Genomic DNA, 15,172 nt, shown 5'->3' with positions numbered 1-15,172 from the left:
AAAGTTATGTATAATTTAATTGCATAATTTTAGATATTTTTGTGCTACAAGGGTACGAAGTGTGGCCGTGAGACATGGCATCTTACTAAGCTTAACCTATCTGGGACATGTGTTCCGGATGCCGCCAAAGAGTACGACACTTTGTACCCTTGTGGCACAGCATCAAGGGTCCTGTCGCCTATTTAGAATATCAACTGAAAAATGTAGATTCATTCAGATAAAACCCAAATTTCTAATATTTTCTCTGTTGCGAAATTAATTTTAAATCTTAAGTCCCATGAAATCAAATTAGTCATGCATGTTGAATCCTGAGCACCATATTTATATTCCATAATATTTATTATTAATTTATTAGTCAGTTTTGTCAAAGAAGCACTGTTCGTAACAAGGATTTTGGATTCCTATCTAGGTTTTTGGTTCACATTGATTCGGAAGAACCATTTGGATTTCTGCATTGTTTTTAAAAGGTGTGTTCGAAATTATAATAAACATAATATTATCCAAGTAACATAACCTTCAATATACTATATATAACGGGATTAATGTGTTATTTATAGTGGTTCTTGTGCTGTGTTCTGATAGATAGGTAGCAGTGGCGAAGGGTGGAGGTAGGCTGTTAAGATCCGCCATAAATAGTGTACAGTAAACTTTGTCAGTCATGCTTATTTGTTATCATTGAAATAAGACTACAATAATTATTTACAGATGGTATTGATTAGTTTTTTAAAATTCAATTAAACCCTGCGAAACTAAGCCATAATAGGTAATACAAAAAATAGTCGTCTATCTATGAAATATCTAAAATTATCCAATTAAATCATGCATAACTTTGAATATTTTGCATTTAGAATAATGTTTTATATCTATTGTAGTTTGTTTTAGAGAAGGCTTAATGAATTTCAAAAAATGAACCAACAATATGTGTAATATGTATTCTCAATCCTACGAAAATAAATAAGTATAAATGAAAACGTGTGCACAATTTTGTTGCATCGCTCAAAATATACCAAAACTATTATGGTTTGGTTTAGGCAGGGTTTAATTGATTTTTAAAAATACCACCTGTAAATTGTAGTCTTAGTTCAATAAAAACAAATGCGTATGACTAACAAAGTGTAATGTGCACTATTAATGGCGGATCTTAAAAGCCTACCTCACCATTCGCTACTGGTAGGTAGGTGCATCGCCCCCACATCTTGAAGCGGCCCCCCTACCTATCGCGAAGGTTAAATGCAGTGTGACGATCTACAGTAAAGTTGTGTAGTATCCTAAATAGTGTTCAATGTAAAATTTAGGGTAGGTATAGCGATTTTTTGTATTTTTTAATACACTCACTTGAATTATTATGGAGTTGTCGAATATCGACAAACAATAATAAAAAATTGCATCGCACAAGTACCTACATATTTTGAAAATAAATGTTAGTAGGTATGTTTGAAGTGAACTGTTAGCCGCTCCCAGGTTAGAGCCCTACAGGTAGGTCATTGCCGACTCAAGTAGAAAGCCGATACATTCACAACAACTGGTCCTATTGCCTATTTTACTTGGTCCTATTTTCTGCCCCTCCCGTTATTGTCTATGGATGATCTGTCATTGCCTGTCATTGTTATATACCTATAGAGTGCTCATACTGACGCGTCTGTCGTGTTCACACAGGGAATGGTTTGATTCGGATAGATGAGTTACATCATAAATAATACACTAGCATTAACACACCTTCTACAAATGTATTACATAGATCAATGCTACATATTTTTTGGAAATCGATATTACCAGCGGTTTTTGTGTGAAGGACTAGTCTGACTTTGGCAGCTGACGAATAACAGGAATGTATATTATTTATAATTTATTAATATACTTGATTTGAGAATTTTTTGTAATTCAATTTGAAACGAGAAAGGGCGAATCAATGTGTCAAGCAATCTGAACAGTGGACCACTCGTTGCTCGTGCAAAAATATGTGCTCAGGCTTTATTAATCTAAATATGGCGCTGGGTAGGTATAACACGTTTGAAGGACAGTGTCCTAAGTTCCTAGTTAAACTATGAGTTCATGTTACACAGAACAGATTAATAAATAACACATGAAATAACATACGGTGCACACTAAACTTTATCAGCCATTGTTTTCATTGGACTAAGAATATAATTTGTAGATGGTGCTGGTTAGTTTTTGAAATTCAATTAAACCCTGCCTAAATCAAACAAAAATTGTTTAGGTATGCTACGGACGATCCTACAAAAATAGTGCACACTATTTCACTCATACTTATTTGTTTTTGTTCAATATTATTACAGATGATGATGGTTACTTTTTTATGTTCATTATGCCCAGCCTAAACCAAACCATAATAGATAAAAACATATTTTACTATATTTTAAATATTTTATGGATAAACGAATATTTTTTGACTATTGTCTACTATGGATTGGATTAGGCAGGGTTTAATTGAATTTTAAAAACTAACAAACACTATCTATATACCGATACCCCAGTTCAATAGGGGAACAACTCATAAAACCTTGTTCCAAGATAATGGCGTTTGAATTTTTTGCAGTAATTCTCATTTTAATTTTAAAGCCTTGATTTCGTTGAAATTGTATGTTTTCTTATATTTAATTTAGTGGAATTCATCAATAATACACAATGAAATTGTACATTTTAATAAGGAATTAACCAATAAATTTGATTATATAACGGAATTACTAATTAATATCAGAAAGGGTTATTCGATTTTATGACACATTGTAGACATTTTTGACTATTTTTTTTGCTGAATTATAAAAAGGAGACTTTTCTACATCGAATAGCATTGTTAACTCAAAACCTTTAAATTTTGAGTTGTTCCCCTATTGAACTGTGGTATCGATACACATTAATTCAATCCAAACAAATAAGTTTGACTGACGTGCACTATATTTATGTCGGATCTTAACAGCCCACCTCCACCCTTCGCCACTGATATACATAATAATCGTTGTTTGATTTAATAAGATGCATTTTTTTTTGTAGTACTTATTCCAGTTTAATAAATAATAAGTACTACAAAAAATGCGTTTTATTAAATCAAACAATAATACAATGCAGTTCCACCATGAATTGACAGTTAACAAAATAAAAGAGATAAAAATAATATTAGGTACCTATATATAAGTATTTTGGTGAAGCATGTTAAACATGTACCTATACTTATAAAAAATTGCGAATAAAATCAATTTATTTTGAAAATATTTAATTCGATATTTTTCTCTCTCGTAAATGACCTCCAAACCAGTCAGTGCCGGTCTTCTGCGTCACTAAACGCGCCACTGTTCCAAATAACCCGTTTGACTTTTTTGAAGTTGTACTTACTTCTTTTGGGGCGAGAGTGAAATTGAGAGCTGCGCGCGCACACCGTTACGACAGTATGAAAATAGCTGCGAATCGGTCATCTGTATAGAAACGCAAGTTTGTTAGTGGAATTGTTCCGTTGCCTAGGCAAAGAATTTATTATTGTCGACCATTTGCTACTCCATACATAAACAAACGATTAAACGTCAGAGTGACAGTAAAGTTGCTACTTTAAAAATAAAAACAACCAGAAAAAATAACAAGATAATAATTAAGAGCTAGTCGAAGAATCTAGGTTATCACAAGTTTTGTTTTTGTTTTGTTACGCCAAAGAAGTATAACTTCTAACGCGCGTACATAAGTACACGCACAGATTTTTTTTTATTGTTTATAATTATTTAATAATTGATTTTATTGTTTCAGATTGGCAACATCGAAAGAATGCTGTTGAAATTCTCGGTATTCTGCGGTGTCATTGCAACACTCAGTATTATCCTGCCGGGTTCACAAAGCGCCGGAGACAATTCTGATGTGGGCACCAACGGTTACAAGAAATGCGACTTCTTATTGAACCATACGCTGATAATTCAGGAGTCGGATTTACCGCCCGAGTGTCAGAACTTGTCGGACAGCGATCGCGCATTGTGGATAACCGAAAACGGCAAACTTGACGACTTCTTCGTGAAGCTGGACGACGTCGAGAGCATCCTGGGTCTCGATCTAGACGACCCGGCGGTAATGAAGAAGAAGTGGGCAATGCGGATGAAGATGTACGACGATTTGGAGGTCTACAACAGTACAGAACGTTGTAGGAAGAAGCAGGAACTTTTGGACTATACCGTTTGTCTAATTCAAGTCAGGGACAAGATGATTTCCTGGTTGGACGAATTTTATAACAATTCCACTATAATTCCAGTAGCTAATTATAATTAACTATAATATGGTAAACTTGTGGCGTATTTATTTTATCGACTATTAATTCGTATGGCGGAAGGTTGTTACTTAGGGGCGGCAGGTTATATTATGAAAGTATGGTGAGGCAGGCTGGTAATCAAGTTGCGGCAAAACTTCCCCGTTATCATTATTATATTATATACGTTATAATGACCGTCAAAAGGCCAGAGTTAATCCTCCGTGATGCCCTGCATTTTTTTTATCGCGTCGCTATTTCTCGTAAGTTGTCGGTTATTATTGTTGACCTGCTTCATTCAGTTGTATGAGAAAGCCGATTCCTTATCGCTCTTTTTATTTAATACCTCTATGCTTGTAATATATGATAGATATTATACATAAGTACTGTTACCATCGTAAAAGTAGGTAGATAGGTGTGCAGTGATGTATTATTGTAATCGTGATAAATTGACCAAAGCAGAGCCAGTCTGATTATTGTTTAAAATCCACGCATTTTAGCAAGGCTGCTCATCAAAGCTTTAGTATTCTTATGCCTGATAAAGAATCAGTTATTCTTTGTGTTAACATGCACCCGATTCAAAATTTAACTTCCCCAGGTGTGTTTGTGGGGCAAAAGAACATGTTGTAACCTCTAGCCCCTTTCAATAAATTTAAAATCAATTCCATATTTGCGTATAACTATCATATTATAAATTATAAACGTGCTTTATCGAATGTAGTATCAAAATAAAATATTATGTTTGGTGAGACCCGACTGTAAATGAAGTACTTATTATCAATTACCTACCACCTCACCTCCTTAAATCTAAATAATGTCAAGTTTTATAGCATCCACCGTAAAGTACCATGTGACAGTACCTAGATACCTTAGATTTAAAAATTAATTCACAGCAGTGACGTCCCGTGGGGGTAGAGAGATTGAGCGTCGCTTGGGGGCGGCAGTTACCCAAAGGGCGGCAAATCGAGAAGAATCATTAGGTATATATGGAAATAGCTACATAAACTTAGATAACAGAAATATCTTTCTATTAAAAAATTCAGCTCACCGGTTGGAAACAAAATGTATTAATTAGGCACTATAAAAGTTTTAATAGAACTTCATTTTTTTGTCGGGTTCGCGATGTCTAGTTTATTTCCATTGTCCTTGGACGTCACGTTCTTGGGGAACAGCAATGACACGTGCATACCTAATTTAAAATTTATCCAAATATATTTTCCGGTCACTCGCGAGTTTTGGAAGTTGTCAAGTGTATTTTTAAATGTACCTATCTGAAACCGTAAACTAGTAATATTGTCTATTGAACCAGAGATGGCATTTAAATTAGATTTAGTGGTAGGTATATAATATCGTCGTCCCAAAAGCAAAAGGGCACGTCATGTGCAATTTTGACGGTTTAGAGTTATGAATGCAGTTTTCTTCGTAATTTTTTTCTCTACATTATGGGCAAACGGCATTTGTGAAGCAAAACACATGAATTCACAATTGAGCAAAGAAAACAAAGGTTACTTGTGTATTTGTAAACTGATATTCATTTAATGTATAGGAAAAAGGTAACAAGTGTAATTATTTAAAAGTTAGTAAGGGCCTTTGTACAAAAAAAAATAATTTCGTTGCAGAAAAGGGGCACTTGTGAAAAATTTTAAAACATGCTGGCAGCGGACAACGAGGCCCAAATAAAGGAAAATTGTGGAAGATCACAATAAGCGTAAAGTGGACGCTCGCAAATCAAAAGATGAAGATAAAGCTATTCATAAATGCATAAGTACAGGAAAAAGGTAACATGTGACTTAAAACATCTTAAAAATCAAAAATTGACAAATTATAAAAAAAATAAAAATTACATTTCAATTTTGAGTAATTAGGTCACATGTGTTCCAAAATGCATTTCAAAATATTAAGTAATAACCTCTCCACGATTTTTTTCACTCGAAAAACACTAAAAATGCGTTTTTCTCAAAACTCAATTTATGTACAAGTGCCCTTTTGCTTTTGGGGCAACGAATCTTGTTAGTAATGTATCCATACAACACATTTCTTAGATATTGGAGTCATGAAACTAAAGGATGATAAAAAATTCTGTATAAAAAAAGGTGGCAACATTTTGGCACTGCCTAGGGGCATTGATATACTACTGGATGAATCATATGCTTCTTAAAATGACGCCCGATTTTCAGCGAGTCGGCCTTTGTTAAAACTTACTGGGTAAGCCCGATCTAGCTTGCATTTTACTCTAACTAATAGTCAGCGCATGACGACTTGCTCTGTCTGCTTTGCGTTGCAGCACCCTTAGGTTCACTATTCCAAGAACGCAAATTTAGTTTTACAGCCAGGGCAATACGGGTGAAATTCGGGAATCCATGTTATCGGTCTTAACGCATTATACCTACAAGGAAATATTATAAGACGATATTCATAATATCTTTTGTGGTACACTTTTAAAATGACACTTGTATGCATTTTGTGTAGGGACGTCACTGATTCACAGGCCAGTTGTAAAAGAGACCACCGAAAGTCATCACTCGGATAGATGACACGAAATCTTCAAGAATTTCACACGTGTATCAAAGTTATGGTCAGTGGTTTGTATATCTCCCCCCGTCGCCTTAAAAATCAATAAAAAATATTTTGGAATTTTTTTCAATATGGACCCACCAAAAACCAGGGGGGGGGGGCAAGGGGCCCTGGCACACCCCAAAAATGAAAACTATCAGAATGATTTTAAACATTGAAATTGACAGCCAATAAACTATACCTTTGGGCTTAGACAAATAAAAACACGGCAAAAAAATGATTTGTAATTCTCCAGCACCCTTTATAGAAAAATTTCTTAGATTTTAATTTCGAAACACTAATGTCGGGTTTTTCCTACCCAATCCCTAATTGTAAAAGTCGGGTACCCAATCCCTAATTGAACTGTCAAAAAATTCTCGGTGTCCACCCGAATTCCGGAGTGGTGTAGGTCATGGCTGGGGAGGGCTGACAGGGCTCTACCGTAGGGGCTCGGGCTGTGGGGGGCCCGGCGTGTCAGGTTGATCAGATAAGTGCAATAAACACACATCATAAATTAACTATAATAGTAAAAAAAGTCGCCTGCGGCCATGGCCATGAACATTTTCAATTATATAATTGTGCAATATATTTTTTGATGATTATGTGTCAATACTCAACAGCTCCATTATTAAAATAGATGTATTAAAAATCGCTAATAATTCACTGTATAAGTACCCTTAATTTGAACTAAAACACAATTTGAAAAACGTTAATGTAGTGTTTCACACTGCCTTTAATCTTAGCGGTAGGTAGAGGGCCCGCCAAATATCCTAGCCTGAAGGCCCGTTTCGGGATGTGGGGACCATGGTGTAGGTACACCGAGTGCAATAGACAAAAGACCGATAAACGAGAAATTAGGCTCTGAAGAAGAAAAAGACCCTATGGGACTAATTTACTTTCTTCTCCTTGGGCTCCCCCCAATATTAAATCCTGAGTGCGCCACTGTCTGCCACTAAGGGTTACAGTAAGTATCTACTAGTAGGTAAGGTCAGCGACAAGGAGTGGAGGAAGGCTGTTAAGATTCTACATCAATAATGCACATTACACTTTATCAGTCATAATTTTGTTGTCTTCATTGAACTAAGAACACAAATTTCAGTTTGTGCTGGTTAGTTTTTAAAACCAAACGTAAATTGTTTAGATAATATACTATGGGCGATCCGACAAAAATAGTGCACACTTTTTTGTTGAATTAAGAATACATAATATTACAGATTGTGTTGGTCAGTTTTTTTTAATACATTAAGCCGAGCCTAAACCAAACCATACTAGATAAAAACACATTCTTCTATCTATAACAATGACATTAATATGGACGAATCATCTGGAAAAGAAAATGACACTCACTTTACTGTCGGGTCTGCCGAATGGCATAATCTGTGCTAACGCCATTACAATAAAGGTGATAATTCTATAAATTCCTGATGCTTTTTGTTGGGTCTGCCGAATGGTTCGGTTCGAACGGGTTCGCTCAAATGAACATTGACATTAGAAACACTGCTCTAACGCCATTACAATAAAGGTCATATTGCTATAAATTCCCGATGCGTGATATCGCATAATGGAAATTGCGTGACGTCTACCTATACATGCGAATGCGCGAATTTACGTGCTAGCTACTGTATTGAGTGCGTCGTCCATTATTAATGTCATTGATCTATAAGCTATCTAAAATGATGCAAGGTTTAATGACCTAATTTTAGATATGTTATAGATTAACACATATTTTTACTATTATCTACTATGGCTTGGATTAGGCAGGGTTTAATTGAATTTTGAAAACTAACAAACACTATCAATATATCATTGTAGTCTTAGTTCAACGAAAACAATAATTAAGGTTGACTGACAAACTTTAGTGTGCACTATTAATTTTATTTTATGTCGGATTTTATCAGCCTACCTCTACCAAGTCATGTCTAAACCAAACAATAATGGATAAAAAAATATTCTTCTAATATAAATTACCTATCGAAAATAATGTGTGATTTAATAGCTTACTTTTATAGAGAGACGAATACTTTTTGACTGTTATGGCTTAGTTTAATTGAATTTTAAAGACTAACCAACACTATCTGCAATAAAATTATTTGTAGTCTTAGTTCAATGAAAATAAATACGTATGACTGACAAAGTTTATTGTGCACTATTTATGTCAGATCGTAACAGCCTACCTCTAATCTTCGCCACTGGTATCTAAGCATTAAAAAATAATATTAAATGTGGTTTTTAAGCGAAATTTACTTAGTTCCCTCGTGCTCCCAGCTTCCAAATTATTAAGACAGTAATTTTAATATATTATTACTATCGACAAATAACAACGTGTTGTTACGACTAATGTTGTCACAATTGTTTATCTACAACAGCTTCCGTATTGCGAATAAATGAATAAAACATTCATATTCTATATAGGCACTATTATAATATACTGTTGTTTAAGACAGAGGTATTATTTAAACTTTTTTATTCTACATCCCCTTCAGTGTTGCTAACTGTCATTCACAGATAAATGCCAGATAGGGTAAGAAAACAAGGTAGTGATGGCAAAATAAAATGTTAGCCAAGTGTCTAAAAACCAGCATGTCAAAAAAATGTGTAAATGTAAAAAGTGCTTAAATTCAAATTCTTTTTTTTACATACCGCAAATATTACAGATTATAAATTTAAGACGTTTACAAGATGACATTTAAAAACAAAGAAATAATTATATTGAACAGTGTAACGGAGAAATAATTATATGCAGTATCACAAAAACAGTATGAAAAGTAAAGTAAAAGGTACCAAAATTATAAAGCACGGAAGCACACCGAATGTGCCTATTTTAAGAATTTATAAAACAACGTCCACCTATACTCATTTTCTCGTAGGTGGAATATAATATCAACATCCGAAGCGATTTGGTTGAACAGAGTTATTGCCCTCTCAATTTTCATCACTAATGGCAGGTTAGTTCTGATCCTTGGAAAAATAAACAACTGATGATCCAGATTTCTAAGATAGTTATCAGGGACACCCAAGTCAATACCACCAAGAATGGCAGAGTTCTCATTTACACCACATATAAGTCGATTATGTATGTTTGGTCAACAACTGAGATAATCGGTGGTTGTGCTTTTTGCAGTGGACAGTAATTTGAATATGCTTGTGGATTACGGATTAAAGGGGGGGGGGGTTAAACAGGATGCCATACACTGAGCTTTTATGTTGAACTCACGCACTGGTGAACGGACGGTTCGGAATGTCACTCTCACAGTTTCTCTTGAGTTTTGGGATAAACGATGATGACAAGTTTAGGATGGACGTGACGTTCGCTCAAACCGTATCAGATTTAGCGCAACGAAGTTCGAACAGATGCGTTTTGGATGAGTCAACGACGGCTTAGGTTTAACAAGCTTAGACGCGTCCGCTGTCTTGAGAAATAACTGAATGTAACGTAATTACGGTCAGCTCATGATCCGTGACGGCTGGTCGCCTGGTCTTATGACAATATCTGGGGATTTGAGGTAGGTGGGAGAAACGACCATAATTGGCCCAACCAATCGGTATTTAAAAAAATCACAGTTTTTAAAATACTCTTGATTCGAAATTAATTGATGTAGGTATTTCTTTTACAATATACTAATGTATAATTAAGTTTTTATATTGCAGTATATTCAATGTTTTGAATAAGTCATTTTACTTTAAGTTAAAAGTGATTTTCTCAATTTAAAGCTATCTCTACAAATTAAAATATATATTGATTTTTCGGTACTGTTCGGTTATACGGAATACAGCGGAAAACACATTTTGAAAATAGCCGATTAACTAGATTATTTGTTAGTTTAACCTAACCAAACCTAACCTTACCTAACCCAGCCTAAACTAACCCAAACTAACAAATAATCCAGTATATCGGGTATTTTTAAAATGTGTTTTCCGCTGTATTCCGTATAACCGAACAGTACCGATTTTTCTTATATACTAAGCTCCTATGCAACGCATAGTCTGCCTGCCCCTCCAGAACATCATTATATACAAAGCCACCTCACTGTGTTTCTCACAAGTGTTTCTAAAAAAACCCCTACCTTATAATATAAATCGTCAAAACCTAATAATAGATCATTAGTAATTATAAACAATAAAAATACTTCACTCAAGAGGTGTAAAATCGTCCATTCTGGGAACAATGGTAGCGTGTTGGGAATTAATGGAGTGTTAACTAATGAGTTATATCTATGATATCAGTCTTTAAAAGTTATTAGTTAAACAATTAATAATACATAATATTCTTACATGACACCTACTTTTTTCTAATATTATTTTTTAAATATAACAATCCACAAACAAACCCACCTAATATATATATATATATACATATACACACATATTCATACTTACATCCACATACATACATATAAAAATGTTGTATATCCATACCATTGACCATTTATAGTCTTGCATGTAAACCATCATATAGGTCATAGGATAATAGCAATGGGCTTTTAGGAAAGTTAAGTCGATCTTCATATTTCTTGATATAGGCTCAGTAAAAAAGGGGCAACATTAAATTTGTTAGACATTTTTGGTCATGAATTATTCTGAAGTAATCTAATTTTATCCAAACTCACGATCCAATGATCGACTGGCGAGGGTTCTAATCCCGTTTAGACAGATTACTTTAATAAACTATTTTATTGTAAACAATGAATAATTCACAGTACCTAAGCGATTTATTACTATAACGGGACCTGTCTATGGTCACCGTTTGTAAACAATATATTGTAATTTGCAAGTCAAATTTAGACAAGTGTTATTTTATACATAATTTGGAAAAAAACACACAGAAGATCCTAGATAAAACCTTGTATCCAGAGTGGGCAGGGAACACAATAATTAATGGGAGCTGGTTTACCCTACGGCCTACTGGGTGTGGTGAAACAGGTATCGGATCTCGAGTGTGGTGTTAAAGAATATGTTGTAGATGTGCATTAAAGTTTTCACGTAAACAAAATGCGCATTCAATACATTATGAGAACAGTCAGCAAACTTCGTGTTCTTGGGTTATATATATACGATATAAAACAGGTATAGTACGCCCAAAATACTTTAATTTTGAATATCGAGAAAAATATGTAAAAAGTACTAAAATCTCAATTTTTCCATTCGATAAATTGGTGAAAATTGCCATAATTCGCAATATAGGTAAGATTTGAAGAACTTGGAAAAAAATTGCTCGAAAAACGTAAAAAAATCCCTTGACTTTTGTTCAAAATGAAATTTCTTGAATTCTTCAGTAAGCATTTTTGGTGGCAAGATGTACCTTAATAAAAAGGGGTCTTGTAATTTCTCAAATTATCCGTTATTTTTTTTCTGAGAAACAAAAAATCTATACATTTTCAACGGATGACAACGCTTACTATATTTTTTCCCCAAATACTATAATTTTCGAGGCTCTGTACTATAATTCCACTTTGAAAAGATGGCAACACTGGGTCTATTTCGAAAAAATATTTATAATAATTTATTATTGAGAGGGTGGGATTAATAAAATCTAGAAGGTGCCCCCGGCTTTCGTATTTACCCCTTCCACTGCTTCAACCGCGTACTCCTGCATTTTTCCTAGTACATTCCACATACTCAGACAATCCGCACTTACTACACCTAGCAAGACGTATAACTACACATGCTCACATACGAGTAATTGCGACCTATCGTATACCCAAATAGTTATCGAATGCGCGTGGGCGTTATAAATTATTAGAATCGTTGGTGTTTATTTGTATCGTCTGTGCTGTCTTGTTTTCAAGATATGCCTCATATAAATATTAAAATAAACATTGGATGTCTCAGATGGTTGCATCAATTAATGATTGCCACGGGTGTTCCACTGATAGGCCTCGCGTATAGTAAAATGCGCAGAAGAGTGAGGCCAATCCATTGAAAAGGCAGTTCGACAGCCAAATCATTTGGGTTATGATCTTCAGTCATGATGTCCTAACTAGGGAATTTTAGACTATAGATATATATAATGCAATCCCGAGCCAAAATTTTGATCCCGAGCTTTCGGGTTTACAATTTGACGATCCCGGTATTTGCGTTTTTTTTTTTGATAGTTAATATTTTTTTATTTATACAAATTAATAGCATTGATGAAATCAGTCAAAAATGTCTAGTATCATTTATTTAAGACATTTAATGTTAATAATATTACACGTTAATGTTATTATACGTTCAATATTGGAAATACATGGGTTTAATGGAGTAAATAATATTGTAATAATATAGATAATAATGTGAAAATGTTATTTTCTTTATTTATTTAAGGAAATATAACATTCATAAAATTTGGCGTAGAAACAAGTACCCACCTGCTCATCCGTGGCACTGGCGATTAGACGCCGTTCGCGTGCCAGAACGTCAGTGGCGCCTAGCTGGTTAAATGAACAAATTTATTATTTTTCTGATGTTCTTACGATTTCGTATGGCAACAAAAATGGTTATTTATTGTCCGTGAGCATCCGGCGATTCCCCCTGTGACATGTGCAGGTATATACACGTCACTACCACAATAATTTTGTACACATACCAATTGATTGTGATTGACAAAAAAATCAATCCCGAAACTTTCGGGATTATAAATTTAGTAATCCCGGGATTCATAGGTATCGAAAATTGTCCGGGATCTTGGGATTGGATTCCCCAGTCCTAACTAAGAAGAAGTAAATTTCCGTTCTAAATAATTTGTATTTTGTTTTTCGTTCACGGGGGATCCGGAGCCAAAGCTCCCATGTGCGTGTCCCTGTGCACATACTATTATTTACTTAACAATGGTCAAACATATTAACCGAATGACGCCCTACTTGCATAATATTATTATTGGAACATTTTGGCGTGATTAGCGAGTGCATTGGCAACTTAAGCGGTAAACAGCACAGCGTATGAATTACAATGGATATGAGTTTAAGTTTCATTAGGTCCGGTAAGCATTAAAAGGTTCATTATTTCTGGCCAAAAATTTACATACCTACGTACATCTCCCCGCAAACAAATTATACAATTATTGTTTGAATATATGTGCACAAATATTTGTTTGAAACCCAATACGTCATATGCACACCTGCACATATTATTAAAAAGAATACATTTTTAAACAATATGTTCTCATCAACATATTGTATACCAGTGGCACTAAGCGATTATTCAAAGCCTACCTTCAAGAAAAATATTTTTTTTTGCATATTGACGTACTTATTTAAATATTTACAATATTCTAAAAAAATGATTTAATTTTCCAACCACATCTATCGTATATGTAGGAATGTATCATAAATGTATACGGAAAGGTTAAAAAATCTGGAAAATCTGCCTTTAACTAAATTGTATCGGATTATCCAGTGATGCATGGTGTTTTTTTTTTGTATGGACTTTACCTCACGTGACCTCAGCCTAGGGCTCAAAATGGAACGGAACGCACCGGAGCGCCGTTTCGGCTCGTGAAATTTGTAAAATTATTACTCCATCTCGTGGAAAAAATATGTTGAACGTCTGAGCTAGATATGCCGTAGAATAGAAAAACTGACACACGTATTTTTATAAAATACACATACGATTTGATGACTATGTAAATATCTTCAGAAAATTTGACGAGCGCTCCGGTTCGTAAACTTTTCCATTTCGAGCCCTGCCTCAGCCCGTCTATAGTAATGTAGGTACCTATACAATATGGTAGGCTCTAAAGGCAAAGCTTAAAACTTTTGCGCATAATATGATTGTCTATGAATGCAACTTCGTCCAAAATAACTAATAATAAGATAATTTCTATGGAATTCAATCACATATAAATAATTAAAGATAGTTTTTAAAAATAAAAAATAATTTAATGTAATGATTTTTTATGTAAGTATATAAATGTTTAGGAAAAGACATAATTTAAACTCATCGCTCAATTTTATGTCGTCAATGAGCTATTGAAAATTCATCAAATTAGGGTATCATTGTCGTTAGTGTGTCCCTATTCATCAGTTTTTTTTTTCGGCCATGTCCTATCCTAATAGGATCATATGGGCCTCCACAGGGTAGAGGTTTGTATTAACAGATTTTGTTTTTTACGAGAAATGGATGTCAGCCACTTGCTCAACCTATTTGGTCCATACCCTGACTCACACACAATTCGGAAAAACAATATGTGTACCTTCCAGACTCAGGATTCGAGCCTGAGACCAACGGCGTGATAGTCCAACGCTTAAGCCGCGCGGCCACCGTGGGTGTCACAGTAGTAATATTGTATTATCTTCTTATTTCCCGTAGGTATACCTGACAATAGTGTGCTCTGGTTTCCACAGCCTACCTCTTTCCAAAAGTCACCCTTCGCCATGAATGTACACACTTTCACTTCACAAT

The 15,172-nt window shown here is 34.5% G+C and overlaps 1 protein-coding gene across 1 annotated transcript; it reads left to right on the top strand.

Moving 5' to 3' along the window:
• The first annotated feature begins 345 nt into the window (after positions 1-345).
• LOC147076883 (uncharacterized) lies at positions 346-5,005 on the top strand. The gene is made up of 2 exons (XM_085941381.1): positions 346-467; positions 3,754-5,005. Exon 2 carries the CDS (start codon positions 3,772-3,774, stop codon positions 4,261-4,263), a length of 492 nt encoding a protein of 163 aa, XP_085797507.1. The 5' UTR covers positions 346-467; positions 3,754-3,771; the 3' UTR covers positions 4,264-5,005.
• The last annotated feature ends 10,167 nt before the right edge of the window (positions 5,006-15,172 follow it).

The sequence above is a fragment of the Rhyacophila brunnea genome, unplaced genomic scaffold (genome assembly GCF_057557595.1).
Source record: "Rhyacophila brunnea isolate RB1 unplaced genomic scaffold, BYU_Rbru_1.0 scaffold_13, whole genome shotgun sequence".
NCBI classification, from domain to species: Eukaryota; Metazoa; Arthropoda; class Insecta; order Trichoptera; family Rhyacophilidae; genus Rhyacophila; species Rhyacophila brunnea.
The sequence above is the reverse complement of the archived record's forward strand: the minus strand, read 5'-3'. Positions and strand labels throughout refer to the sequence as shown.